This window comes from Centroberyx gerrardi, chromosome 18 (assembly GCF_048128805.1).
Source record: "Centroberyx gerrardi isolate f3 chromosome 18, fCenGer3.hap1.cur.20231027, whole genome shotgun sequence".
NCBI classification, from domain to species: domain Eukaryota; kingdom Metazoa; phylum Chordata; class Actinopteri; order Beryciformes; family Berycidae; genus Centroberyx; species Centroberyx gerrardi.
Window position 1 is genome coordinate 20,770,735 of NC_136014.1, and position 25,423 is coordinate 20,796,157.

The 25,423-nt window shown below is 39.5% G+C and overlaps 3 protein-coding genes and 1 long non-coding RNA gene across 5 annotated transcripts; 3 read left to right on the top strand and 1 right to left on the bottom strand.

Moving 5' to 3' along the window:
* The first annotated feature begins 1,852 nt into the window (after nt 1–1,852).
* LOC139922099 (trace amine-associated receptor 1-like) lies at nt 1,853–2,857 on the top strand. Its single transcript, XM_071912549.1, has one exon. It carries the CDS (start codon nt 1,853–1,855, stop codon nt 2,855–2,857), a length of 1,005 nt encoding a protein of 334 aa, XP_071768650.1.
* A 4,138-nt stretch (nt 2,858–6,995) lies between these two features.
* LOC139922101 (trace amine-associated receptor 1-like) lies at nt 6,996–8,000 on the top strand. The gene has a single exon (XM_071912551.2). The coding sequence runs from the start codon at nt 6,996–6,998 to the stop codon at nt 7,998–8,000; it is 1,005 nt and encodes a 334-aa protein (XP_071768652.2).
* Nucleotides 8,001–10,686: 2,686 nt separating this feature from the next.
* Nucleotides 10,687–16,438, bottom strand: LOC144542769 (uncharacterized). Of its 2 annotated transcripts, XR_013507457.1 has the most exons (4): nt 16,424–16,438; nt 11,937–12,116; nt 11,305–11,375; nt 10,687–10,835 (listed from the first exon to the last, which is right to left on the bottom strand). It is a non-coding gene; the product is annotated as an uncharacterized LOC144542769 (long non-coding RNA). The 2 variants fall into 2 exon arrangements; XR_013507456.1 differs by lacking the exon at nt 16,424–16,438 and having other exon boundaries at nt 11,937–12,210.
* A 4,133-nt stretch (nt 16,439–20,571) lies between these two features.
* Nucleotides 20,572–21,548, top strand: LOC139922100 (trace amine-associated receptor 1-like). Its single transcript, XM_078289958.1, has 2 exons — nt 20,572–21,379; nt 21,498–21,548. The coding sequence occupies exons 1-2, from the start codon at nt 20,572–20,574 to the stop codon at nt 21,521–21,523; spliced, it is 834 nt and encodes a 277-aa protein (XP_078146084.1). The 3' UTR covers nt 21,524–21,548.
* The last annotated feature ends 3,875 nt before the right edge of the window (nt 21,549–25,423 follow it).

Consider the following 25,423-nt stretch of genomic DNA (forward strand, 5'->3'; position numbering starts at 1 on the left):
CTTGTGTCTGCCCTTGGTCTTTCCTCCCTTCCCTGTTCTCCTGGCTCCCAGCTCAGCTGCCTGCAATCAGCTCATCACCGGTCTGCTCGTCTGCTCACCTGCTTCCTATCATCACCACCAGTATATCTACCCCGGCTTGCCTTCCATTCATCGCCAGATTGTTCCACCAACTCCGTGGTAGACACACTCTCGGTCGTGCTGCATTTTCATGTCTGGACAAATCTTGTGTACCTAGTTCTGTACGTTTGATCGTATCTCTCCTGTGTCCAGGATTTCCCTGTGAGTCTCTCCGCCTGCCCACGCCACACCTGCCAGTCTCTCAGCTTTCCTGCCTGTCCGCTTGCCCGCCACACATCTACCCGAGCTCCAGCCAGCCTGTTCGCTCGCCTGCTAACCCGCCAGCTCATCTGCTTGTCAGCCAGCCCAGTCCGGATCATCTCCTCTACTCCGACCTGCTGCCTTCATCCCACTACACCCAATTCCAACCTCCAATAAACCTTTTTCCTTTCTCTCCTACCTTTTGTCCGTGTCTGCATTTGGGTCCACGAAAACAACCCCCTAACACCCACCCTAATATAGCAGGCTAAAACCAGCCCTGGTCTCCAGTGTCAATTATTGTCAACCTCCTGAACGACATCTAGTATCTTCTGATCCTGGTTCACTAACTACTAACTTCTATCTAATATTCTTACTACTTGATCAGATAGTAACAGTAGTGCTACAAGAGCCTACAGGTGGATTCTGGGTTGGAGGTGAGGATGACGAAACATTTGTATGGTGAGCAGAGGCAATAACTGAGCAGCAGCATGACAATGTCAGGGAGTGAGCTAGTGCATTTGGAGCTTAAATAGATTGGTAAGAGGGGCGGGGGAGTTGCGGGACGCTGGAATACACACCTTGAGGTGCCGTGGCCTAATAGAACAAAACATCCGTGAAGGAACGTGCCCACTTGATAACCGCAACGACTTGCCTACTCACTTTGTAAGCTAGAGTAAAGTGAATGTGACGTGAACGTTGCTGTCTGCATATGGTCCTGTAGATTTATGATGGGATAGCCTCATGTTTTCTATGGTACTCATATGCATAGTAATATATCATTCTGTTAATAGGGCCTCTATATGAATTCTCGCCTTGGATTATGACACAAGGAATATTGACATATCCTCTGTATTAATATTTTTGTATTTAAAAAAAAGGGTGACAGAAACTGCAACAAATTTGTAAATAAACTCACAGCAAAGCCACTGCACTACGGAGGCCAACCAAGGACAAACATTGCAAAGCACCGTGCATAAGCTAAACGTACCTATGGAAAAGTCTCTCCGGTTACCATCAATGACAAGTGAAGAGGGAGGTAGCAACTTTATTAGTTTACTAACTTTACTCTGTCCGAGGGAGGTGTTAAGCTAATTTAAAAATTGGAAAGCTTTTCACCCCATATGTGAAAATAAAAGGATTCATTTAGGATCTGAAAGTCCCAAAATGACAACAACACTTTCCTGGTCTATACATAGTTGCCCACATCTGATTGGCCAGCAGAAGACTGTATTAATTAAGGTAACAGGCTAGGGATTAATAAATATGAGACTCAAGTACAGAGGTACTGTATACAGTAGTGTGACAGAGATCAAGGATTCACATCATCATGGATGCATGAACCATCTGCAGGGTTAACAGGTATTGTATAAAACCTTATGGAATTTTTTTTTTTTTTTTTTTTTCAGAAATCATTGGGATTGCATATTCTTGCTTTAACAAATATTATTGTAATTGTGTTTTAGATTATCTTTGTATCAGTGATTTTTATTGGAAACTAAAAACACTGTTTGCAGGATTGCTGGAGCCAGGAAACATGGAGCCTGAAATCACCACCAACCAGACTGATAGTGTAAAGGACAAACACCTCTGTTATGAATCAGTAAATGAATCTTGCATAATGGCAATCACACCTTCAACAATACGTGTATTAATATATATTTTCAATGGCTCATTATCTATCCTTACTACATGTGGAAACCTTCTCGTAATAATCTCCATCGTTTACTTCAAACAGCTCCACACTCCAACTAACTACCTCATCCTCTCTCTGGCTATGTCTGACCTCCTTGTAGGGACTTTAGTCTTGCCGTTTAACATAGCACTCACTGTAAGCTCATGTTGGTATCTTGGAGATATACTTTGTAAGTTACAAGGCAGCTTTGATATTCCACTAACTACATTGTCTATTCTGAATTTATGTTTTATTTCTGTTGACAGATATTATGCAGTGTGTCACCCTCTGAGGTATCGAACTAAAATAAATGTTCATGTTGCTGCGATCATGATCCTGGTGAGCTGGGGTGTGTCTGCCCTAGTTGGAATTGGTATCATAATTCTGGGACTTAATGAAGGAAAATGTGAAGGAAGGTGTCTTACATTTAATATTCCAATTTCAAGCATTGCTGGTTGTATTTTCTCATTTTACCTCCCAGCAATCATAATGCTCAGTATCTACCTAAAGATTTTCCTGGTGGCACAGAGACAGGCACTCAGCATCCAGAACACAAACTGTCAGAGCATAAAGTCTGGAGCATCTGTCAGTAAGATGGAGAGAAAGGCCACAAAAACTTTGGCAATCGTTATGGGAGCTTTTCTGATCTGTTGGACTCCTTTCTTTCTTTGTATGACAGTTAACCCTTTAAGTAATTATTCAATTCCAACAGCTGTGATTGAAACATTTATTTTGCTTGGATGCTCAAATTCAATGCTCAATCCTTTTGTTTATGCATTCTTTTACAGCTGGTTCAGGGTGGCTTTCAGAATGGTCATTTCTGGCAAAATTTTTCAAGGTAATTTTGTAAACTCAAAACTGTTTTGATTGATTGACTGGAGTGCAAATATTTATATATCGACAATTATGTTTGCTACAATAGAGAATTTATTTCCACTTCATCTAATGAAAATGTATTTTTTTTATTACTGTACTCTGCCCACAAAGGCTACATTTACATGCATGGAGTAACACAACCATTGGCCATATTGCAGTTCTAATTTTATTCAGATTAAGCTGTTTACATAATCCGTTGATACTCTACAACTGAGTATCCCTGTTGCTAAACCAGTTAACAGAATATTCCCGACCACAGATGATCTGCCAGAAAAACAACATGAAACATTTTGAAACATTAATCTCTATGCAAGTAAGTGTAGCCATAGATATATCTCTTAAGGTCTTTGTCCATAAACAATAGTCTTCATAGTTAAGCTAAGAAATTTACATACATGAATAAAAAAAACTACAAAATGAGTCCTGCAATTTAAGCAAAAATTTAAATTAACTAGAAAAGGCTAAATTTTCTGAGTAAAATGTAAGTGTGCTTGCTGTCCTTGCAACAGTCACTTTGACTTGGTGTTTGCAGTAGCAGTGGTCACAGAGGGCCAAATAGAGAGATAGAGAGCGGTGTGTGTGTTTTACACAGTGAAAATATACTGTAGATGGTGATGTTTTCATTGACTAATGACTGGAACACCTTAGAAAAACTATAGAAAAACTATAGGTGGCAGTGACTATATCAAATGACTGAATACAGGGCTTAAATGTTAAAGGTCCCATATTATGCTCTTTTTAGCAGTTTAAAACAGTTTAAAACATTTCCCAGTGGTTCCCGAATTTCCCCTAGGGGATCAATAAAGTGCATCCTTATCCTTAAAACAAGGTTTTGGATTCTGTTACAAACACACAAATCCAGCCTCTGTGGTGCCTCTCCATCCTCTCAGTTGCTCCCCTCATTAACTATGCGCTGTTCTGAGTGGGCGGGGATGCTATGATAATGAGGCGTTGGTCTGATTGGTTGCCTGAGAGGCTGGGTGAGGGGAGAGGGTGCAGATGCGGAAAAACTCCAAAACCAACATGGCAGCTGCTACAGGACAAAACTCTGTGACAGAACATGTAAGACCGTACAGGTTTGAGCCGGAATCTGACAACCGAACAAGAGGAGGCAGCTGCCGAAGTTTTACAGACACGGTTTTGGCAGGATGTCGCTGACTGGTAGGTTGAAATTTCAGTGTGTTGTTGATACTTTCTCACTGTGTGTGTGTATGTGGTTGTGTCGGCTATGTTGTCTTGATGGCTAGCCATAGCGGACTAATTTGTATCCCATAAAAATGATATCTAACGTTACCTGCCGGAGTGTCTCGCTTTGTGAGTGTGTTATTGTTTTGTCATTATACGGTAACTACTGGCTTAGTACTACTACTACTACTACTACTAACTGACTACTTTGATAGTTGCTGTAATGTTATTCCGTAAAATGTCTTACAATTGCCGTTGTACTGGCTAGCGATAGGAAACAAATCCACACCAGACATTATGTCGTTATTACGTTCAATTGCATCAAGTTGATGTGAAGACGCAAAAGACAAAAATCATCTTTAGGGAATACAAATATTGTCACGACACCGGCAAACCATATGGTTATGTCCCATGCTATCTACCGTCTTGGACATGTGACTGTCGTAATTTATGCCAGTGTTATTCAGCTATAGTTCAACAGTTTGAGATCTAATGTATATGTACAACTATTCAGTCAGGAACACTCTCGTCATAGATTTAACCATTTATTGCAACAAATGGAAATACAGTTATGCTTGGCGCTGATGGCTCCGCTCTTTAGATGCTCCCTGGATTAGCCAAGCAGCATGCTAAGCCAAAACAGGGAGCGCAATGCAGAAAACCCCCAAGGGTATACAAGAGTGGGCCCAAAGCAAGACATTGAATACAATTTTAACCTTTGAGCCATGTTAAGACTCTGAACTAGAAAGGTTGAGGCTGGGGTGGTGGAGCAGCGGTGAGTGAGGCAGCATTGGTGTAGCGAGGATCAGTGTAGAAGGGAGTCATATTTAAATGGACCGCCTTGATGTGATAATGGGCTGTGATTGGTGAATGACTGATTAGAAATGCTGATTCGATCAGCGGGCTGTCAGCTGATTACAACTGGGGCGTATGACTTTCGTGTCCTGCATGAACTAACGCTTCATTAGCTGAAATATTCAAACATGCATCTCATGGAGGCCTGCTGGTCATTCCCCCTGTACATAACACTGCACATCTTACCAGTTTTGGAGTTGACACCTTTATTGTTTATGTCCTAAGTTACATTAATTTGTACAGTACTCACATCTACTCTAAATTGTATGTGCTAAATAATAAACATATAATATAGATAAACGTAATTGTCAGTGTAATGTTCTTATAAGCCGTGCAAAATTCAATAACAGTTACCCTTTCTCATTCCTTAGGTTACCAGAAGAATGAATCAGCTTCAGGATCCACCTACATGCATGGTTCTAGGTATGTGTTCTAGGTACAGAATGCAATGAACATTTATAAAGCAGACTATGGGCCCTTACAGCTTAGAGGTATAGAGCAGTATGTTTCTTTTAAGCATTCTGTGCATGAATTGATTTGCCAAATAATATGGCTAACATGTGACTTTTGATAATACTGTACATGACAATAAATGTGAGTAAAATAACTGTGTTGTTATACTTTAATACACATCCATGTAGAAAAACAACTTTAGCACACCTACAAGTCTTTTAGTGACCTAGGACAAAAAAGTTGCTGAAAAAGTAATATAATCCCACACAGTGTCTACACTTGCATGGTGCTTTATTATATTTCAAAATGTAATAAAGCACCATGCAAGTGTAGACAGTGTGTGGGGTTATATATATAAATGTGAAAGCAATAAGTAACCACAACACTGACTGTTCATACAGAATAAAACAATTTTATTATAGAAAAGGCATAAAAAAGGCACATGTAAAAACATAACATACTGCTTCTGCAGGACCATAATGGGGTGCTATTATGTTACAAAATCTACATCTGTGAGTGTACACAGGGGAGTGTTCCACCGTAGCAGTTATTGCAGTGTAGTAAAGTAATGCAGTATCAATCACAAAAATGATTTATAATTTGATTTTAGTTATCTGTTATGTATTCTTGGAACACATCCAACTACAACCTGACCTCATGCCAGTTAACCAAAACAAAGGAAAAAGAATCTAAGTATTCAAATGAAATGTATTCACAGTATGTGTACTCTCTTCAGTGGTTACAGGTATTTAGCCTAAAGATCCTTTGTCAGCTAGTGCTGGGGCTTTCTAGTTTGCAGGGTAAGAGTGGTGATACCAGTGTGTGTGGTGTTGTGCATACTCTGTGACTTCCCTGATGCTGCCAACTGCATTGGTTTCAGACTCCCTCTTGATTGAACTGAGACACAAAGCCGCAACGACGTCCTCCTTGGCTGGCCTGTCAGACTGGGCGCACAGGTCTTCTGGGATGGGGATCTTCAAAACCTGGCTCACATAGTTGCAGGGTCCTGGAACACGTGATCAAAGTAATACCTATGGGAAATGGATTGGTGAGTGGATGATGGGGAAGAAAGTTTGATAAATAAGATATGAGCTTTTGAAAGATGATATTAAGCAAAATAATGAGGGGAGGGAAATCACTTATAATTCACTAAATAAAAACATGTACTGAACATTACCATCACAACAAAAATGTGTTACAAAGCTGTGGAACCCTTATCATTGGCTTATGCACTAAGCCTAAACCAGTGATCCTCATTACTCATCATGAATTTATCTCATGCAAACAGAATACATGGTTACCCACATCTTATTGGCCAAAAGGGGGTTGCATTAATTATGGAAATAAGTTATGGATTGATAAATACAAGAGTCAAGTCCAGAGTTACTGCTCAGTGGGACAGAGATCAAGGATTCACACCATCATAGATGCATTAACCATGCATCTTCAGGATTAACAGGTATGTTATGAAAAAATTAAACAGAAAAAATCACTTCCTTCCAGAAAACATAATTGTTGCAATTACATAATCTTGCTGAAAGAAATGTTATTGTAAATGTGATTGAGATTATCTCTGTATTGATGATTAATTTAAAATTGAAACCCTTATTTAGCAGGACGGCAGGAGCCAGAAGGCATGGAACCTGAATTCATTTCCAACAAGACTGATGTTGTTAAGGACATACATCTCTGTTATGAATCAGAAAATCTATCTTGCATAATGGTAATCACCCCTTCAACAATACGTGTGTTATTATATCTTTTCCTTGGTTCATTATCTGTTCTCACAATGTGTGGAAACCTTCTCATAATAATCTCCATCATTTACTTCAAACAGCTCCACACTCCAACTAACTACCTCATCCTCTCTCTGGCTGTGGCTGACCTCTTTGTAGGGGCTTTAGTCTTACCTTTCAACATGGCACTCTCTGTAAGCTCATGTTGGCATCTTGCAGATTTAATTTGTAACATAGGACGCAGCCTTGAAGTTTCACTATCTACATCTTCTATTCTGAACTTATGTTTTATTTCTATTGACAGATATTATGCAGTGTGTCAGCCTCTGAGGTATAGAACTAAAATGAATTATCATGCTGTTGTGATCATGATCGTGGTGAGCTGGGGTGTTTCTGGCCTAGTTGGAACTGGAATCATAATTATGGGACTTAATGAAGGAAAATGTAAAGGAAAGTGTTTTTCATTTCACATTCCACTTTCAAGCATTACCGCATGTATTCTCTCATTTTACCTCCCAGCAATCATAATGCTCAGTATCTACCTAAAGATTTTCCTGGTGGCACAGAGACAGGCACTCAGCATCAAGAACACAAACTGTCAGAGCATAAAGTCTGGAGCATCTGTCACTAAGATGGAGAGAAAGGCCACAAAAACTTTGGCGATTGTTATGGGAGCTTTTCTGATCTGTTGGACTCCTTTCTTTACTAGTATGACGTTAAACCCGTTAAGTAATTATTCAATTCCAATACCTGTAATTGAAACATTTGTTTTGCTTGGAAGCTCAAATTCAGTGCTCAATCCATTTGTTTATGCATTCTTTTACAGCTGGTTCCGGGTGGCTTTCAGAATGATCATTTCTGGCAAAATATTTCAAGGTCGTTTTGCAAACTCAAAATTGTTTTGATTGATTGACTGCAGTGCTGAAATACTAACATGTTAATAATTATGTTTGGTACAACAGATAATTTATTTCTACTTCATTAAATGCATTTACTCAATTTATTACTGTAATCTACACACAAAGGCCACATTTGCATACACGGAGTAACCCAGCTATTGGCCATATTCCAGTTCTTATCTTATTCAGGTTAAGCTATCTGTATGAGCCTTTGAGACTCTGTGATTGAGTTGCCATGAATAAACTAGTTAACAGAATATTCCCACCCACAGACACAATGGTCTGCCAGCAAAACAATATGAAACATGTGGCCCTCAGCTACTCACTTTGACTCAGCAGTAAATAATTTCTAACATAGGGGAACAAAATCACAAAATCCCCATAGTAATTAAGTACTGCTCACCATCATGTTTTTTGTTAACATCAAAATGTACCAAAACATTGTGCAAGTCTGAGTTAATGCAGGCTACAAATCATCTGTTGTCTTTGGCTTCGATCTACAATGATTTGGAGATCTGTGAAGTTAAGGTTATTCTACTGTTATATTCATTGTAAGGCCCGCTGTATAAGAGCATCAGCTATATATTTATATATATATAAAATACTTTAGGTTCTCAGGCTGCACTCAGTTTAGGACCTGACTAAATTGTGCCCTGAATGTAATCAGTAAAATCATAAAATTCAATCTAACATTAACAGGCAGCGAACATCTGCACCATGGTTGTTGGCAAAACAGTTTTTTAAAAATAGATTAAGTCGATAAGACATACGTGACCTGCTCTATCATTTTCAGTCACATTGACCCCTCAAAGCATTTTGAGTTTAATACACTGTTGGAAAGAGGAGAAGCTTTCTGGTGATATCCAAATTATCTTTGTACTCCACAGATTGAGTGAGAGGCACCCCTTGATGTCTTGACTGTTTCCAAACGATGTTTTTGTGAAAAAGGGCCTCAAAGTTTGAAGTCAATTCTGAGACATTTATTCAAATAAAGAAATCATTCAAACATAACATAACATACTAACATTACATTTGCAGTCTTGAGATGCCTGACAACTACGTTTTCCCGCGGATGAAACAATAATTTTGATTAGACAAAGTGAACGATGGTTCAACCCAGAGCCATATAGAGAGAGAGTTGCGTCAACGGAAGTCCAAAATGCTTGATCGTCACGTGATTCACGTAGCTTCAGATAGTTCCAGGAAGTACTTGGCGGGCAATTTGAAAACGTAAATACAGAGAGACAGAACTGCGATTTTTGGTAATTAGTAGTCAATAAATGCATTGATTTACAATATTTATATACAATATTTATATAGCACACCGACATGTGTATGTAGTTACATCAATGTTTTTTTAAAAAGTAAAACTTGTATGGTAGTCAAGAGTAATCGCATCCTAATGTTTATTGATATATTTAAAGGGAGGGGAAGGGAAGGAATGTTTCAAAATTCAGATTAGATTAATTTTCTACCATTTCTTTAATTCATGGTGGTTTCAGTAATCCCATGGTAACTGAGGGCCTAAGTAATCTTAATGACTTAAGCAGAAATCTGCTTATTAAAAAGGGTACATTAAAACACATCCCATCCAGACAGGACAGGACACATTAAAACACATATATATTTATACACATATAAATATATATATTTTATGTATCTTTTGTCTTTTTACTATGCATTTATTTACCGCAATGAATTCATTAAATAAATCTCTAATAAACTCAGAAACATGAATAGCATGTCAAGCAGGTTGTCTGTGCCCTTTCCTCCGTGTTGTCCTTGCATATAGTCTCCACCATGGTTTGCTGTGCTGCATGGGGATGCTCCAATCGCTCGGAGAAAGGAGTACAAATGTACGAATGTATTTTCACAAGCTAGTGTGGTTTATGTCAATCCCTACTTCATCAGTGAGTTTTTATCTAGCTGCCCATGTATTAAAAAGACGAAAGGACATTATGAGCGCTGGCATTTCTTTCTATCAAATTGACCTTGAACATAATTCAGTCTGCCAACTCACGTTAACAGATTATTGAGAATGAATGCAAATATACAGAGTTTAGTATGGCGTCTAGGCTCTAATCCTGTCACTCCCTGCAAGCGTGCACCTAGCTAGCCAAAGAGAACAGCCAGGGAGGGACAATCCGGGGGAGACCTAGAATCAGAGCCTACAGGTGGATGCTGGGGTGGAGCTGGGGATGATAAAATGATATATGGTTAGCAGCAGCTAAGATAAGATTGCACTTTATTGATCCCCTAGGGGAAATTCGGGTGTCACAGCAGTGGTGTACAGTACAATGACAGGAAATAAGGTATATAATACAGTAAAATAATAAGGTAAATAAGAATAAAAATGGTGCAGAAAAGATGAAGGCAATATAGATCAATATAACACACTATAAAAACTATGAAGATAAACAATATAAAACTATTAAAAAAGTGTCTCGTGTCCAAGTGGACACAGTTACTGACTGGTTACCATCCTTGATAATAAACACTTATTTCCAAATGTTATGGAAACCACAAATAAGCGTACGGTTTCCCCACTGACACGGAGAGGAGAAAAAAATGGTTGGCTCAAGTCAGCAGGAGCAATCTTACTATCACTAAAGATCACAACAACAAAAAAATATGCGAGGTAATAATATTCAAACACTTCATTTGCACTTTTTCACAAACAAAGACCATACCATTGGGAAGCTTAATGTTTGGTTTATTAAAAATAAGGAACAGGGAAAGGCTTGTAAAACCCAGGGAGTTGAGACTCAGGGTGCAGGGTGAGGGTGCTGTCTCATTGCAGGGAGTCTTCAGGCTCCATTGAATCCCCCTGTGGTTCTTGGGCTGAAAGAGAGAGGGAGAGAGGGAGAAAAAGACAGAGGAGAAAGGGTTAGACACACCTATATAGGCTTGGATGGGAAATTGCCTTGGGAGATGAGGTGTGGTCTTTGTTCCTCAACTTAAGTTATGGAACTTCATTAGTTGTGATCATCAACAGCTTTTGCTGCTGATGTTTAACAAAGTATGACAAGTGGCATCAGTTACTGATGTGATATTAATTTATATAAAGTTGTCTCATGTTCTTGGTTGTCTTTTATATATGTAATGAGTGTATACATGTCCAGTGCTCCTACAGCAGGTTACTAATATACACTAACAAGATAAGATTACTTATATAATACAGTAATAGAATACATGTTTAGTATGATTACTTATATAATACTGTAGTATAATACTTTTAGTATTTAGTATGATTCCCCATTTAGCCTAGTATGATTCATTTTTCAAAATTGCTGGCCTATTTTAAACTTACCTTGTGTTTTCAATCTCACTTAGGTCCTCCAACTTCCCTCTCCCTTTGCCATCAATCCAAAATCAGCTGAGCTGCAACATAATATAGACAGGTAATAGTCAACAGAATCACAAAGCCTAAAAACACTCAACCCATAAGTTACGTTTTTGTTTACTGTTTTGAAGTCTCAAATATGCACTCTAAATCCATATCAATAGCGATGTATCACAAACATAGCTCTCTTCCTTATTATTGTGTAACGTGAACTTTATTATTAGCTCTTACTCCAAAATGGATATCCTCATTTCACCACCTCCACCCACCACTCTACAAACACATGCCCCAATGTTATATTTAACTAATATTTAACTCCCCCCACCCCGCAAAAAATCACGTTTAGAAGTATTTTTCTCTAATTCCACAACGTTGGATGAAATGGCATTAAGAGAACGGAATTTATAATTAATAGGCTGTTCGTGGTTAACGTTATGTGTTGCTAACTTTATTCAGTATCCTAGCCTAATCTGTTATCTGTTAACGTTCCCTAAATCTACTAATTTAGAGGGGGATAATCCACTAACATGCTTTAATGCACATGTTAATTTGATACAGATTTGCCGATAATATACAATCTGATTCTTTAAACATCTTACCCTTTCAAAGTACATCACAAACGGTCCATTCCGCTGCAACTCTACTGCGCTGCTAGTGTTAGCCGCTAACTTCCGGGAACTATTGAGAGGCTCCGCGATCCGCCATTGCTGTAAAAAAAAATGGTCCATTGGAGAGAACGGAGATGACGCAACTCTCTCTCTATATGGCTCTGGTTCAACCTGTTACTATGCAGATGTTCATTCATAATTTTAAGGGACACATAGTAAGGGAGAGAGGGACGGGGAGAAGTGTTGCCAGGTTCGTAGCGACAAAACCCTCCCAGTGCCAATTAAACCCAACCCATAAGCAGCCCAATGATCAACAAAACTAGTACAAAATAACAAACCAATAACAAAACTCCACAATACAACCCTGACAAACTTTATAAACAGTGTTTTAAGTCCTACAGCATTTATAACATTTCCAAGTAACGTTACATTGAAAACTACGAACCTGGCAACATGAGGAATGCGAGCTTTGTTGACAAATTAAGCTAGTAGTTCTGCTTGTCACCCTACCTTTATAAGCTTCAAAACTATATTTAGCGTTTGAATTTCACAATAATCTTTACACAGAATGAAAGCCAAGGCTTTATTTTATTAAAATCGGATGAAACCCCAAAACAGCCAAAAATCGATCTTTTCTCATAAAATCACGTTTATCCACAAATGCGCCATTGCGACTTCCGACTGAAAATGATAGAGCGGGTCACATATAATAACTTTGTCCTGTGTCATTTCTATGGACATCTTTTCACTCGTTTAAAGGATGTAACATTTGGTAAACAGGAACTAAAAGTCCTATTCATTTTCTTCATATGCTAATAGCAATAGGAACAGGTAGTTAATTACTGTCCTATTTCTTAATTATCTTGCCTGTCAAAATTGGTTTTGGCAAATTGTAATCGAACTTGTGAAAAGCCGACAATCTGGAAATAAAACTGGTAAACTATTAACTAACCAACCAAAACAACAAACAGAAAAATCTATTTAACTCAAAACCCCTCCATAATCAATTATTCTTTCAGATCTTTCTATTCAAAGCTTTACACTCCAAATCAGAACACTTCTGACGCAGAAGCATTTCTGAGGAATGTCTCCCTACCAAAACTAACAAAACCCAATCAGAACACTTGGATAAACCTCTCTCCCTGGAAGAAATCACCAAAGTTCACCAGTTCTGGCCCCTTCTCTCACCGCTGTTCGTCAAATATCTGAAATTTATCAATGTGTCACTATGCCCCACCACATATCACACTCATTCCGAAACCACACAAAGACCATACCAGTTAGACTAGAGTCTGTAATCTCATCACTTATACGCATAGATCCAACTGGTTTTATTAAGGGGAGACATTCCTCAGATAATACAAGAAGGTTATTTAACTTAATCAACTACTGTAACAACACCACTTCCCCCAAAGATCCACCTTTCATTATGGCATCTTTTGATGCTGAAAAGGCATTTGACAGGGTAGACAGGTCCTTTCTCTTCACCTCCCTCAACCACTTCGGATTCGGGTCATATTTCTTCAATTGGATAAAAACACTATGCAACTCACCAACTGCATCTGTCATAACCAATAGTCAAATATCAAAACCATTCCAATTACAAAGAGGTACTCGACAAGGACGCCCATTATCCCCACTACTGTTTGCACTTTTCATTGAACCCCTGGTTACCTCCATTAGGCAATGCAGCAACATCACAGGCATCCAATCAAGTCAAGTCAATCAGTCCACACCATAAAATCAGTTTGTACGCAGATAATATCCTATTATACATCACAAATCCCTCATCTGCTCTTCTATCAGTTCATAATCTGATTAGTAACTATAGCGGGGTGTCTGTCAACTGGACAAAATTCGAGACTGATCCGAGGTTGGAGACTCCCCCTTCAAACGTACAGCAAAATCCATTAAATACCTTGGAATCCACATTTCAACAAATTTAAACAAATTATTCAAACTAAAATATCTACTGTCAAAATGAACATCCTCCCGAAAATCAATTAAACTATCCACTCTCCAAAAGCCTAAACAACACTAGCTGCCCCCATTTTTTTCTACTACTTCCTTTCAAATCAGTTAATGTTCATCTGGCACTGGACAAGCAACCCATATCCACCCTGGCTGGACATAGTAAATAATTTGTTTCAAAAGTTGGTCATCACAAATCTTCCATTCATAGACAAATCAATAAAAAACCATAGCTATTACCAGAACAATATTACTATTAATACCACCCTAACTGCTTGGTGTCCATCCTCAATAGATGATTATTTCCACACTCTCTGGCTATACCCGTATGTCCAAAAGTTTTGGTCAGAGGTCATGGGCAAGCTATCTGACATCCTTGGCCTCTGCATCCCCTTATGCACCACCATTGCACCACTGGGTGACATCTCCACATTACAACCTCCCAAACATCTCAAACCCTTCATATTAATGTCATTAACCATTGCCAAGAATACCATAATGCTAAATTGGAAGGACAGGAAAAAACAATGTACAAACCACTGGCTCAACTTACTTACAGACTCAGCATCCTTTAAAAATAACATCAAATCTTTTGAAGATACCTGGTCCCCCTTTCTACAATACCTTCAGTGCTGATTCCTCTTTCCACAACTGGCCCATAATACTAAAAACTAACATACCCCACACAACAATAGTTAAACATGAAGTAACTACACAATGTGCAGCCCATTACCACACCAGCTCTGTATATTTGGTTTTGTTTGTCTTAAGTCCCGTCTGTCCTGTTATATGTGTCCTGTTGTACCTCCTCTATATGTAATTATGCATATACTGTATAAAGAATGATTTTGTGATTGATGTGATGATGATTGATGTACTGATGTTGTTTTGTACATTACTGTACTGTCTTGTTGTATTATTTGCAAAAATAAAATAAAATAAAAATAAAAAAAAAACAATCTTGACATGGCAATCAGGTGCGGCTACAACGGTTGAGTACAACTGCTTTTAAGCGAATAAGTAGGTTTGTGTGTGGGGGGTGAGACAAGATCACAATGGAGAGCGCTTTCTAAGAGTTACTTGCCAAGTTGTTACCTGTGCAGAATACAGGGTGACAGCAGAAATACGTAACCCTACAACATTATTAATTTGCAAAATACGTTTCCAACGCTGTTTTTCGAATAACCTTTTTTGCTATATTTGGGGATTCTTTTTTTTTTATTTGGTGTTTCCATTCGAAACTTCAATTTTGGCTGGCTTGATGGAATGGCCACTACAGTCTTCTTTATGATAAGGTTGGCTGGCCCTCTCTGTCTGTGGTCTGTGAGGCATTGTGACGGTTTGGTTAGATAACTGGGGTGCCAGTCAGGTTTTTCTCCTGACAAAAATGTCTAAGTCACTTGAAGTCAATTGTCAAACCAAGTCAAACCACACAAAGGATACATACACAATAATAATGAATTTTGTCTGATCTATGCATAATGTACCCTACAACAATGCATAAGATTCCACTAAATCCATAGCAATGAACAAAGCGACAGTTGAAAAAAACACACAACACACTCAAATTCAAAGAAAAACTCCAATATATTGAAAAGCATATCAGTATGCATGAAGATGTAAGTGTGTGTGTTCCTGTGTGTGAGTCCAATCAGTTCAATCCAAAAACTCAGTCCAACATCGATAGTTTAAAAAAAAAAAAACCCACAAAGTTCAGTAGCTCACAGTACTGGAGATTTCCTGTTTTTAGTCAGTCATCTGTCAGTCAGTCAGTCAGTCAGAATCCATGTTCCGGGTTTACCAAACTGGCCAACTTCTCCCCAACCACGGTAGAGATCTGTTGTCACAGGATCAATTTCCCCGTGTCTTCGCTCAAGAATGCTGGATATAAGAGGGATTAACTACCTTGATCAGACGTACATTCACAATTACTGCTCTACCGCAACGAGAGCTCGGGACAGCTTCCTCTGACTGATACCGGTTTCCACCATCTTGGATAGGCGTCACATCCACATATACAAACGGGGCCGGGCTAACAAGCCGCAGGAACCAGTAAACGTGAGGAATTAACTGAATGGGTGTGTAGGATGAATGGGGCGTGTATGATGTATGATGAATGGGCGCGTAGGATATGTATGACGCTGGATGTTATACTTGGTGCGACTATGGGGTCGCCACAGCATGACTAACACTAGTACTTCAGCCATCTTTAATAAATTAACATGTTACACATGGTTCCGGCGTTGCCCGTGCCTCACAGGGTACAAAGCCCGGCCATCGGTACATTCCAGCAACTCCGTTGTCCCCATGACAAGTCCAGGCTGGACTCGATGTCGCTTCCGTGAGGACAATGGAGTTGCCCGAACGCACCGATGGCAACACCGGAACCATTCCGCTGCTCCCGGACCTGAAGTTATGTGAAGAAAGAGAGGCAGGCTGCGGCAATGCCCATATCGGGCCCTGCCCACCAGCTCCTATCATACGCCTCCGGCCACCGGTCATCTCACCCAAGCGAAGAGGATGACCAATGTCACCCCTGGAGGATAGCAGGCAGCCACCCGTCTGTCTGTGCCCAGGTGGCAACATGCTCCTAAGTTGTTCTCGCTGAATTCTGTCTTCTCTCTGTGAAACAGAAAATGATAGCAGAAGGCTGCAGCTCGTTTAGAATCACGCAGCTAAGCTTCAATGTATTCTAACAACCGGCCCAGCTGAGAGCGGAGCCTGGCCAGGCTTGTTTCTCAGTCAACCTCCCCAGAGTTGCTGCGCTCAGTCATCTCTGCACAAGAGACAGACATGAGCAGGAGTGATTCTGCAATCATGTATTTTAATAACAACATATTTACTCCTTCACTAAAAAGCAAATTCCTATTTCTCTCAGGGCCCACACTCCACCGGCTAGTTAGGCTGTTAGTGCAGCAAGCTCTCCCATCTCTGCTGTCTGTGTGTCACACCGCTGCCTGCTCCCTGTGTTTACAGGAGCGGCAGGTCAGCCGGTTGTACCGAAGCCCCGTTTCCCATGGCCTCCAGAGCCAGACTGTTGAGACTGTTAGGCTCGTGCTCACGAACCCCGTAGCAGCGGATGAAAGCAAGGTGCCAGCTCATTGAAGGAAACAACTGTCTTCTCAGGCCTTTTCCCTCCTACCCAGTTCAAAAAACACCATTGTTTTATTCCCAGAGTTGAAAGGAACATGCGTTGGCACACCCTGATCCTTTTTCCATCCACAACAAGGTGACAAAAAATGGATGTCAACCTCCTGGAATCATCTGCTCCTGTCCGCAGTCTCTTTACAGTGGTCACTTCCACCAATGATGCCACAAACATTTTTCTCTCTCTCCAGTCCAATTTCCCTCAGAAGTATTTAAAAATGTCCTCCCTGCTCGCTTCCTGTATGTCTCCGCAGTGCCGCTTTGTTGATTTCTGGCAAGCAGCAGACTGGCATGGCATACCCATTTCTTTTGCGTCCTTCATCACTTCCTCCTTTCGCTTTCTCCCAAGATAGGATTGACCCATCATTCTTCTCCTTTTCTGGATATTGGCTTTCCAGGTCTCTGGATTTGCCCGCTTCCTCTGCCTTCCTGTACGAGCCTCACCACTTGAAGAGTCCTCCTCAGCTCCTTTTCCCTCTGTTTAAAAGAAAAAAAAGAAAAAGAAACATTCTGTTAATGGAATTCTTTCACTGCATTTCCAATACTCAACAGTGTGTGTGTGTGTGTGTGTGTGTGTGTGTGTCTGAGAGAGAGAGAGTGTGTCTCTGTCTGTGTGTGTGTGCGTGTGTGCATCTGAGTGAGTGTGTGTCAGACACCTACCCTCATTTCCAGATTCATTGTGGACAGCAGCAGGATGTTCCTGGTCACAGTCTCTAATGAACTTTTTCTACAAACCTTCCTCATAAGAGGTCTGGAGGCTGCCTAACAGCACTTCTTCCTCTCCTATCTCCTCCTCACCCTCATTTTCGTCTTCCTCACTGCTGACTACCCTTGCCTCAAGTGCCCTATCATACGGTACATTCACCAACGCACACAGTTCTTCTAACAAGATTGACATGTCTATCCTGAAAAAGACAAAACAGAATTCACACAGAAGCAGTCAGCATAACTTGAGCTACTCTATTAGAGAAATCAGACGCTGGTGAACATGGCTTAATGACACATCTCAGTAACACAGTTAAACAACAAACTTATCTACTTGGACAGAATGTTGTCATGATGAAAACCTAGTAAATTATTGGTACATAGGGGCATACAGGGCGAACATGGACATCTATGCTTGATGCAAGCACCAATAGCTGCTGTGATAATGCCTGCCACTTTGAAGTCTGTCCTAGTCATCTTCTCGGTTTAGCAGTCTGTACACGAACATGGCAAATAACAGTGTGCCACCAACTAAAAACTAACCTTAGGTAGCTAACGTTAGCTAAAATACTAAGGTAACCTAACGTTACCCTACCCAAGCCAGCTAGCTAGATGTTCAGACGTGCAAGCTCGCTAACGTTACTAGTTCGCCAGCTAACGTTAGTAAACGGCTTAAGAATACCTCAGTGTTACTTGTGAGTATTTTCCCAACTTTCAGTGTCCTCTTTGTGTGCGTCCTCTGGTTACTTAGCTGCGTGTTTCTGACTCATCTGTGCCCTCCTGTAGCGTCTTAGCTTAGCCTCTACCTAGATCTGAGCCTGCTGTTTGCCTAGCATCTTTACTAGCCTAGTTTCTAGCCAAGTTGGCTGTGTTGTTAGTGTCTTAGCCTACTGTTTCCTTGCATTATGAGTGTTATCAATATCTGAGTGTTAACAACTACAAACTGAAATACTGTTCCCAAACAAGAAGCTTAGGTTGAGACTTACCTTGAAGGTGGTAAACCAAGACAGCGACTTTCTGATGCTGAGGTAAATTAAGTTGACGTTCCCCAAACAGAGGGGCGGGAGATACGTGGTTTTGATGGACACTTCTGTCAGCCAATGGAGATACTAGTTAAATAGACGATGTGATTTAACAGGTTTTCATTGGTCATTTAGATGTCAAAGGCTAACAGTAGACAGATGTGAATGGCCACATTCCATATATGGTAAAAAGTAAAAACCGCTAAAAGTGGAGATACGTGGTTTTCATGAGACAGCAACGTATGTACATATATAGGCCTGAAACACATTTTGTTGTTGTTGATATGAGGTCTGGGACTGCTTTAATAGATTTTGCTTAAAGAATAAGGCATTCTAAGTAGAAACCACTTCATGCGTAATGCCCCACGCATGTTTCAAACACATGTAGATTTTGATCGTACCAAAGAACAAATTCAGTTAAAGGGTAACTTAGGTATTTTTCAACCTGGACCCTATTTTCCCATCTTTTTGTGTCTAAGTGACTAAAGGGGACAACAATTTTTGAAATTTGTCCAGTATTGAGCGAGACTGCATCGCCGGCAGCCGCGAAACAGGCTGCAATGTAATCCGGTCTGTGTGTAACTTCCTGCAACAACTCAACTCTCGCGAGACTTGAGTGAGACTTGGTTACACACAGACCGGATCAAGCGAAAGGTAAAGAAAAACGTTTAATTTCTCTGTAGGGTCCTTTCCATAATGTTGTCAGACACTTATAATAACAATCTGAGCCTGTCAGTGGCAAAAACAAGCACTTTTAGTGGACGTACATTGACGGTATGCAAATGAGTAGCTGCCCCACCAAGCCTAATTGTGTTCATTTTTTGCTTTAGTGCTTGTATATTTTTTCAGCACTATATGTAGCAAATAAACTATCTGTTTTTGTGCATTATACAGTTTCCCACCTTTTCTATTTCATGTTTCTCTGACCCATTGGGGACCGATTTTTCCACTGCCTTTTTGTGTGGAGCCTTCTGAAGGTGTCAGGGCCCTAATTCAACGAAACTGTAATAGTAGGTGCCCACTTGATAACCCCAATGACAAATCCACTCTTACCCAACTCTCTTTCCCCTAATATCCAAGGTAGCTTTCTACATAGGTGTTCACCCAAGAGAACAAGAGGAAAATTACATGAGAAGCTGTGCATTGTTCAATGTTAAAATCGCTGTTATCATCAGATTCATATAAAATAGCAAGTGATGAATGATGGGAGATGGATTGATGATGGAGTGGGTGATAAATGATAAATGTGATTTGAGCTTTTGAAAGATGATATTAAGCAAAATAATGAGGGAAGGGAAGTCACTTGTAAATCTTATTGAAGCTTAACATCACATAACAAAAACTTGTTACAAAGCTATGGAACCCTTATCATTGGCTTATGCACTAAGCCTAAACCAATGACAAGTGTTCCTAATTACTCATCATGAATATATCGCATGCAAACAGATTACAGAATACACAGTTACCCACATCTTATTGGCCAAAAGAAGATTGCATTAATTATGGAAATAGGTTAGGGATTGAAAGTCAAGTCCACAGTTACTGTTCAGTGGGACAGATCTGGATTCACACCATCATAGATGCATTAACCATCTTCAGGGTTAACAGGGATGGTATGAAAAAATAAACTGAAAATCACTTCCTTCCAGGAAACAGATATTATTGCAATTGCATAATCTTGCTGAAATAAATATTATTGTAAATGTGATTGACATTATCTGTTTTGATTATTAATTTAAAATTGAAAACCTTATTTAGCAGGACGGCAGAAACCAGAAGGCATGGAACCTGAATTCATTTTCAACAGGACTGATGTTGTTAAGGACATACATCTCTGTTATGAATCAGAAAATGTATCTTGCATAATGGCAATCACCCCTTCAACAATACGTGTGTTATTATATATTTTTCTTGGCTCATTAGCTGTTTTCACAATGTGTGGAAACCTTCTCATAATAATCTCCATCATTTACTTCAAACAGCTCCACACTCCAACTAACTACCTCATCCTCTCTCTGGCTGTGGCTGACCTCCTTGTTGGGGCTTTAGTCATACCATTCAACATAGCACTCTCTGTAAGCTCATGTTGGTATCTTGCAGATTTAATTTGTAATATAGGACGCAGCCTTGATGTTTCATTAACTACATCTTCTATTCTGAACTTATGTTTTATTTCTATTGACAGATATTATGCAGTGTGTCAGCCTCTGAGGTATAGAAGTAAAATGAATTCTCATGCTGCTGTGATCATGATCGTGGTGAGCTGGGGTGTTTCTGCCCTAGTTGGAATTGGAATCATAATTATGGGACTTAATGAAGGAAAATGTGAAGGACGATGTTTTTCATTTCATATTCCACTTTCAAGCATAATCGGCCCTGTTCTCTCATTTTACCTCCCAGCAATCATAATGCTCAGTACCTACCTAAAGATTTTCCTGGTGGCACAGAGACAGGCACTCAGCATCCAGAACACAAACTGTCAGAGCATAAAGTCTGGAGCATCTGTCAGTAAGATGGAGAGAAAGGCCACAAAAACTTTGGCAATCGTTATGGGAGCTTTTCTGATCTGTTGGACTCCTTTCTTTATTGGTATGACTTTAAACCCGTTAATTAATTATTCAATTTCAATACCTGTAATTGAAATATTTATTTTTCTCGGATGGTCAAATTCAATGCTCAATCCATTTGTTTATGCATTCTTTTACAGCTGGTTCCGGGTGGCTTTCAGAATGATCATTTCTGGTAAAATATTTCAAGGTGATTTTGCAAACTCAAAACTGTTTTGATTGAGTCACTGGAGTGCTGAAGTACTAACATGTCAATAAATATGTTTGGTACAATATACAATTTATTTCAACTTTATCTCTTGTATATTTATTCAATTTATTCTAAGTTTTCCTGCATCGACCCAAAACAGGGTTAGTTCAGAACATTAATGCATGTAAGCATAGCCAGAGACAGATTTCTCTAATAGCCTACATAGTTAAGCTAAGCAATGAGTACTGTAGACTGAGTAAAAGTCTACTTAAAAACTTTTTCTTTTTTAGGAAGTAATTTCAAATGAATAAAACTTTGTCCACCGCAGTGGAAATTTCAATCATCAATCATGCAAACAAAAACAATGCTTGGAATGCAGTAACAAGGTTATGTCTTAACATTTTTGTGATTAAACATATTACTGATTTTGCCAGCCTACACTCCTCACACAAGGCATTCCAAAACCTAGGGGCTGAGGAGGTCTGGTCATCTGTTGTCTTTAGTTTAGACTTAGAATAATTTGGACATTTGGGAAGTTAGGCTTATTCTACTTTTATATTCATTGCAAGGCTTGCTGTATGAGAGCATCAGCCTCAGGTTCTCAGGCTGCACTCTGTTTGAAGCCTGGCTAAATTGTACCCTGAAAGTAATCAGTAAAATTAAATAATAATTTACAGGCAGCAAGTGCAGAGATGCTACTCTTTGAGCTTTGTGATGTGCCAATAACGCAACATGTGCACCATGGTTGTTGGCAGTTAGTTGTTGTTTTTGTAAATGGATCAAGTCAATAAATGATGTAATAACTGTGTCCTGTGTCATTTCTATGGACATCATTTCACTCATTTAAAGGATGGAATTTTTGGTAAACTGGAACTAAAAGTCTTATTAATTTTTTTCATAGGCTAATAGTAATAGGAATAGCAATCTCATCATAGTGCCCCCTAATGGACAAATTATGGCATTTTTTTGTGCCAAAATGGACTCTCTGTTGCAGTTGTTATTACAGTTGTTCAATTTTACATTACTGTTAAGCTTGATATAGCTTTAAACAAGACTAGGCTGACCTAGTGCAAGCCGGGCCCTTGATGTCTCGCCTTCTCTTGGCTTTCGCACCCTAGTATAATACGTGTTCTGTACTGCCTTCTGCATTGTAGTGATACTATGTAAGTGGCACTTTGTACAATTTTAGAGGCCCATTCACATCTAGAACGATAGCTATATATAACTATAACTATAACAAGATTTAAATCGTTCTAAGTAAATAGAATGTCTGTGTTCACAGTACAACTATAACTATAAAAACATCCAAAATGACAACTATAACTATATTGCTGGTTCCATCTCAGCGATTTTTTTGGGATGTAGAGACAAATATAAAACATTGTCAACCAATCAAAATAAAGTTCTACAAAGGAACGGGTGGGAGAATTTGGTAGTTCACTGCAGTGATGGCATTGCTTGCTGATGAACTGATTACAGAAGTCCAGAGAAATCCGGTGCTATTTGACAAAGACCTTCGCCTCTAAAAATGTTGAAAAGAAACGTGACATACTGGTCGGGATCGGAGGAGCTCTTGGGATTAGCGGTAAGGCATGTTTACTGACTTGGATATACTCGCCAACTAGAGTATTTGCTAGTTATCTTGCTAACTAACAAAATAGCATCATGTCTTGGCCAACCTGATCTGCTGAGGGCAAAAGCATTATTATCCTATCTTTTTAATGGCTACAAGGAAGGTAACGATTATTGAAAACCCGTTTAGCCACGGTGAAGTTACAGGTGTTTCTCTCAACATGGAGACTAGCTAGCTAGGACGCTTCTGCACATTACATCAATTTCCTTAAAATAATTAGCTGGAGGAGAAATAGGAAACATGGAAAATAAAAAATGTATACGTGGAAGAACATTCATTTTAACCACTGATATTCTGCCATGTAAATATATATGAAGGGGGGACCAAATGGTGAGGTCTTTTTTGATTTTGGCTGCAGCTGCAATGAAATTATCCTTCACAGTTAATTGCAGATTAGGACGGATTTTGATACCCAAATAAGTGAAACCATCTGGTTGCAGTTCTATAGGAACTGAAGGTGGGAGTAAACATTGTTTGGCTGTGTGGTTTAGTGGCATGAGGATGGACTTGGACCAGTTGATTTTGTAACCAGAAAACGAACCGAAGGCCTCATAAATGTTGAGAACATGTGGTACAGTGTTGGGGATGTCGGAAGGACATAGCAAAATATCATCAGCATAAAGGGAAATTACATTTGGGATTCCTTTGACTATGATTGGACAGATTAGAGGACTCTCTCATGGCATGAGCCAGAGGTTCCAGGGAAAGAGCAAACAAAATAGGCGAAAGAGGGCATCCCTGCCGTGCGCCTCTTTGTAGTGTGAATTCAGGGGATGCAGAGTGGCCTATCTGAACTCGTGCTGTGGGGTCACGTGTGTGAGTGCGAATCATATTAATAAATGATGGACCGAAACCATATTTTAGAAGCAATGTCCACAGATAACCCCACTCAACGCAGTCAAACGCCTTTTCCGCATCCAGTGAAAACACAGCGCACAAGACTGGCAGTAGTGGAGCTGCATCCATAATATGAAAGAGTCTACGGATGTTGTCAGAAGGCAGATGGCCTTTCATAAAGCCGGTTTGGTCTGGGTCTACCAACTCTGTGGCAAAGGTCTCTAATCATTTAGACAGAGCCTTAGCAAATATTTTAATATCAGAATTTAATAAAGACTAATCTATAGCTGGAACATTCATAAGGATCCTTATTACTTTTAAGTAGTAAGGAAATAAGAGCAGTTTTTTGGTCCCTATGGAATGCTCCAATTTTGAGAGAATAATTTATGGAATCTAAGATTACTGGACCCACTAGATCCCATACAGCCAATAATAGTTCAGGTGGGATACCATCTAAGCCTGGGGACTTTCATTTTGGCATAGAGTTTGCTGCACCTCTCAATTCATCCAACGTTATAGGAGCATCTAATTGTTTAGATTGGCTAGGTGAAAGTGAAGGTAAAGCTAGTGAATTTAAAAAAACACTCATGTTTCCTGAATGGGAAGAAGTCTCTGAAGTATAGAGATTGGAGTAAAACATTTTAAAAATTCTATTAATTTCAGATGGAAGATTACATAGTGTGCCTTTGTCATCTTTAATTGCATCAATGGATGCTAACTGCTCTGATTGTTTTAATTTTAAAGCCAGAAGACTACTGGGATGATCATTATTTTCATAATAGTTTTGTCTTGTCCTCATATGAATAAATTCTGCCTTTGAGGAACTTAAAATCTTGAATTGATCCTCTGTGAATTTGGACTTCTGTAGTGTCTCAATTCTAGATATTTATTTTTCCAGTGAGATAATTTGAAGATTGCCGGTTTTGCTAAGCTTGGAAGAGAAGGAGATGCAACTTCCTCTAATGTAACATTTAGTGCTTTCCCATAAGGTGTGGTGGTCAATTTCAGGTTGTGTGTTAGTCTCAAGAAATTCTTTAATACCCTTTCTGATATATAGCGTTTATTGGTTAAATTACCTATTCCACGTTTGTCAGTTAAATTACCTATTCCACCAACGTCACATACCACAAGTAACCTTACCGTACCGTTAAGGTTTGCAGGACAGCAGAAGATGTGGATGTCTGTAAATTGACGGCGAAGAGTGTGGCTCAAAGTGGGATTCAATACAACATTATCAGTACGGGACTGAATGTGGCATTTAGCCCATAGTCGAGAGGCCATCTCTTAGTCAAAGACTCTCTAGAGGCCATCTCACAAAGCGACATCTCACTAAGCGTTACCTGACTGACTGACTGACTAACTGACTGACTAACTGACTGACTGACTGACTAACTGACTGACTGACT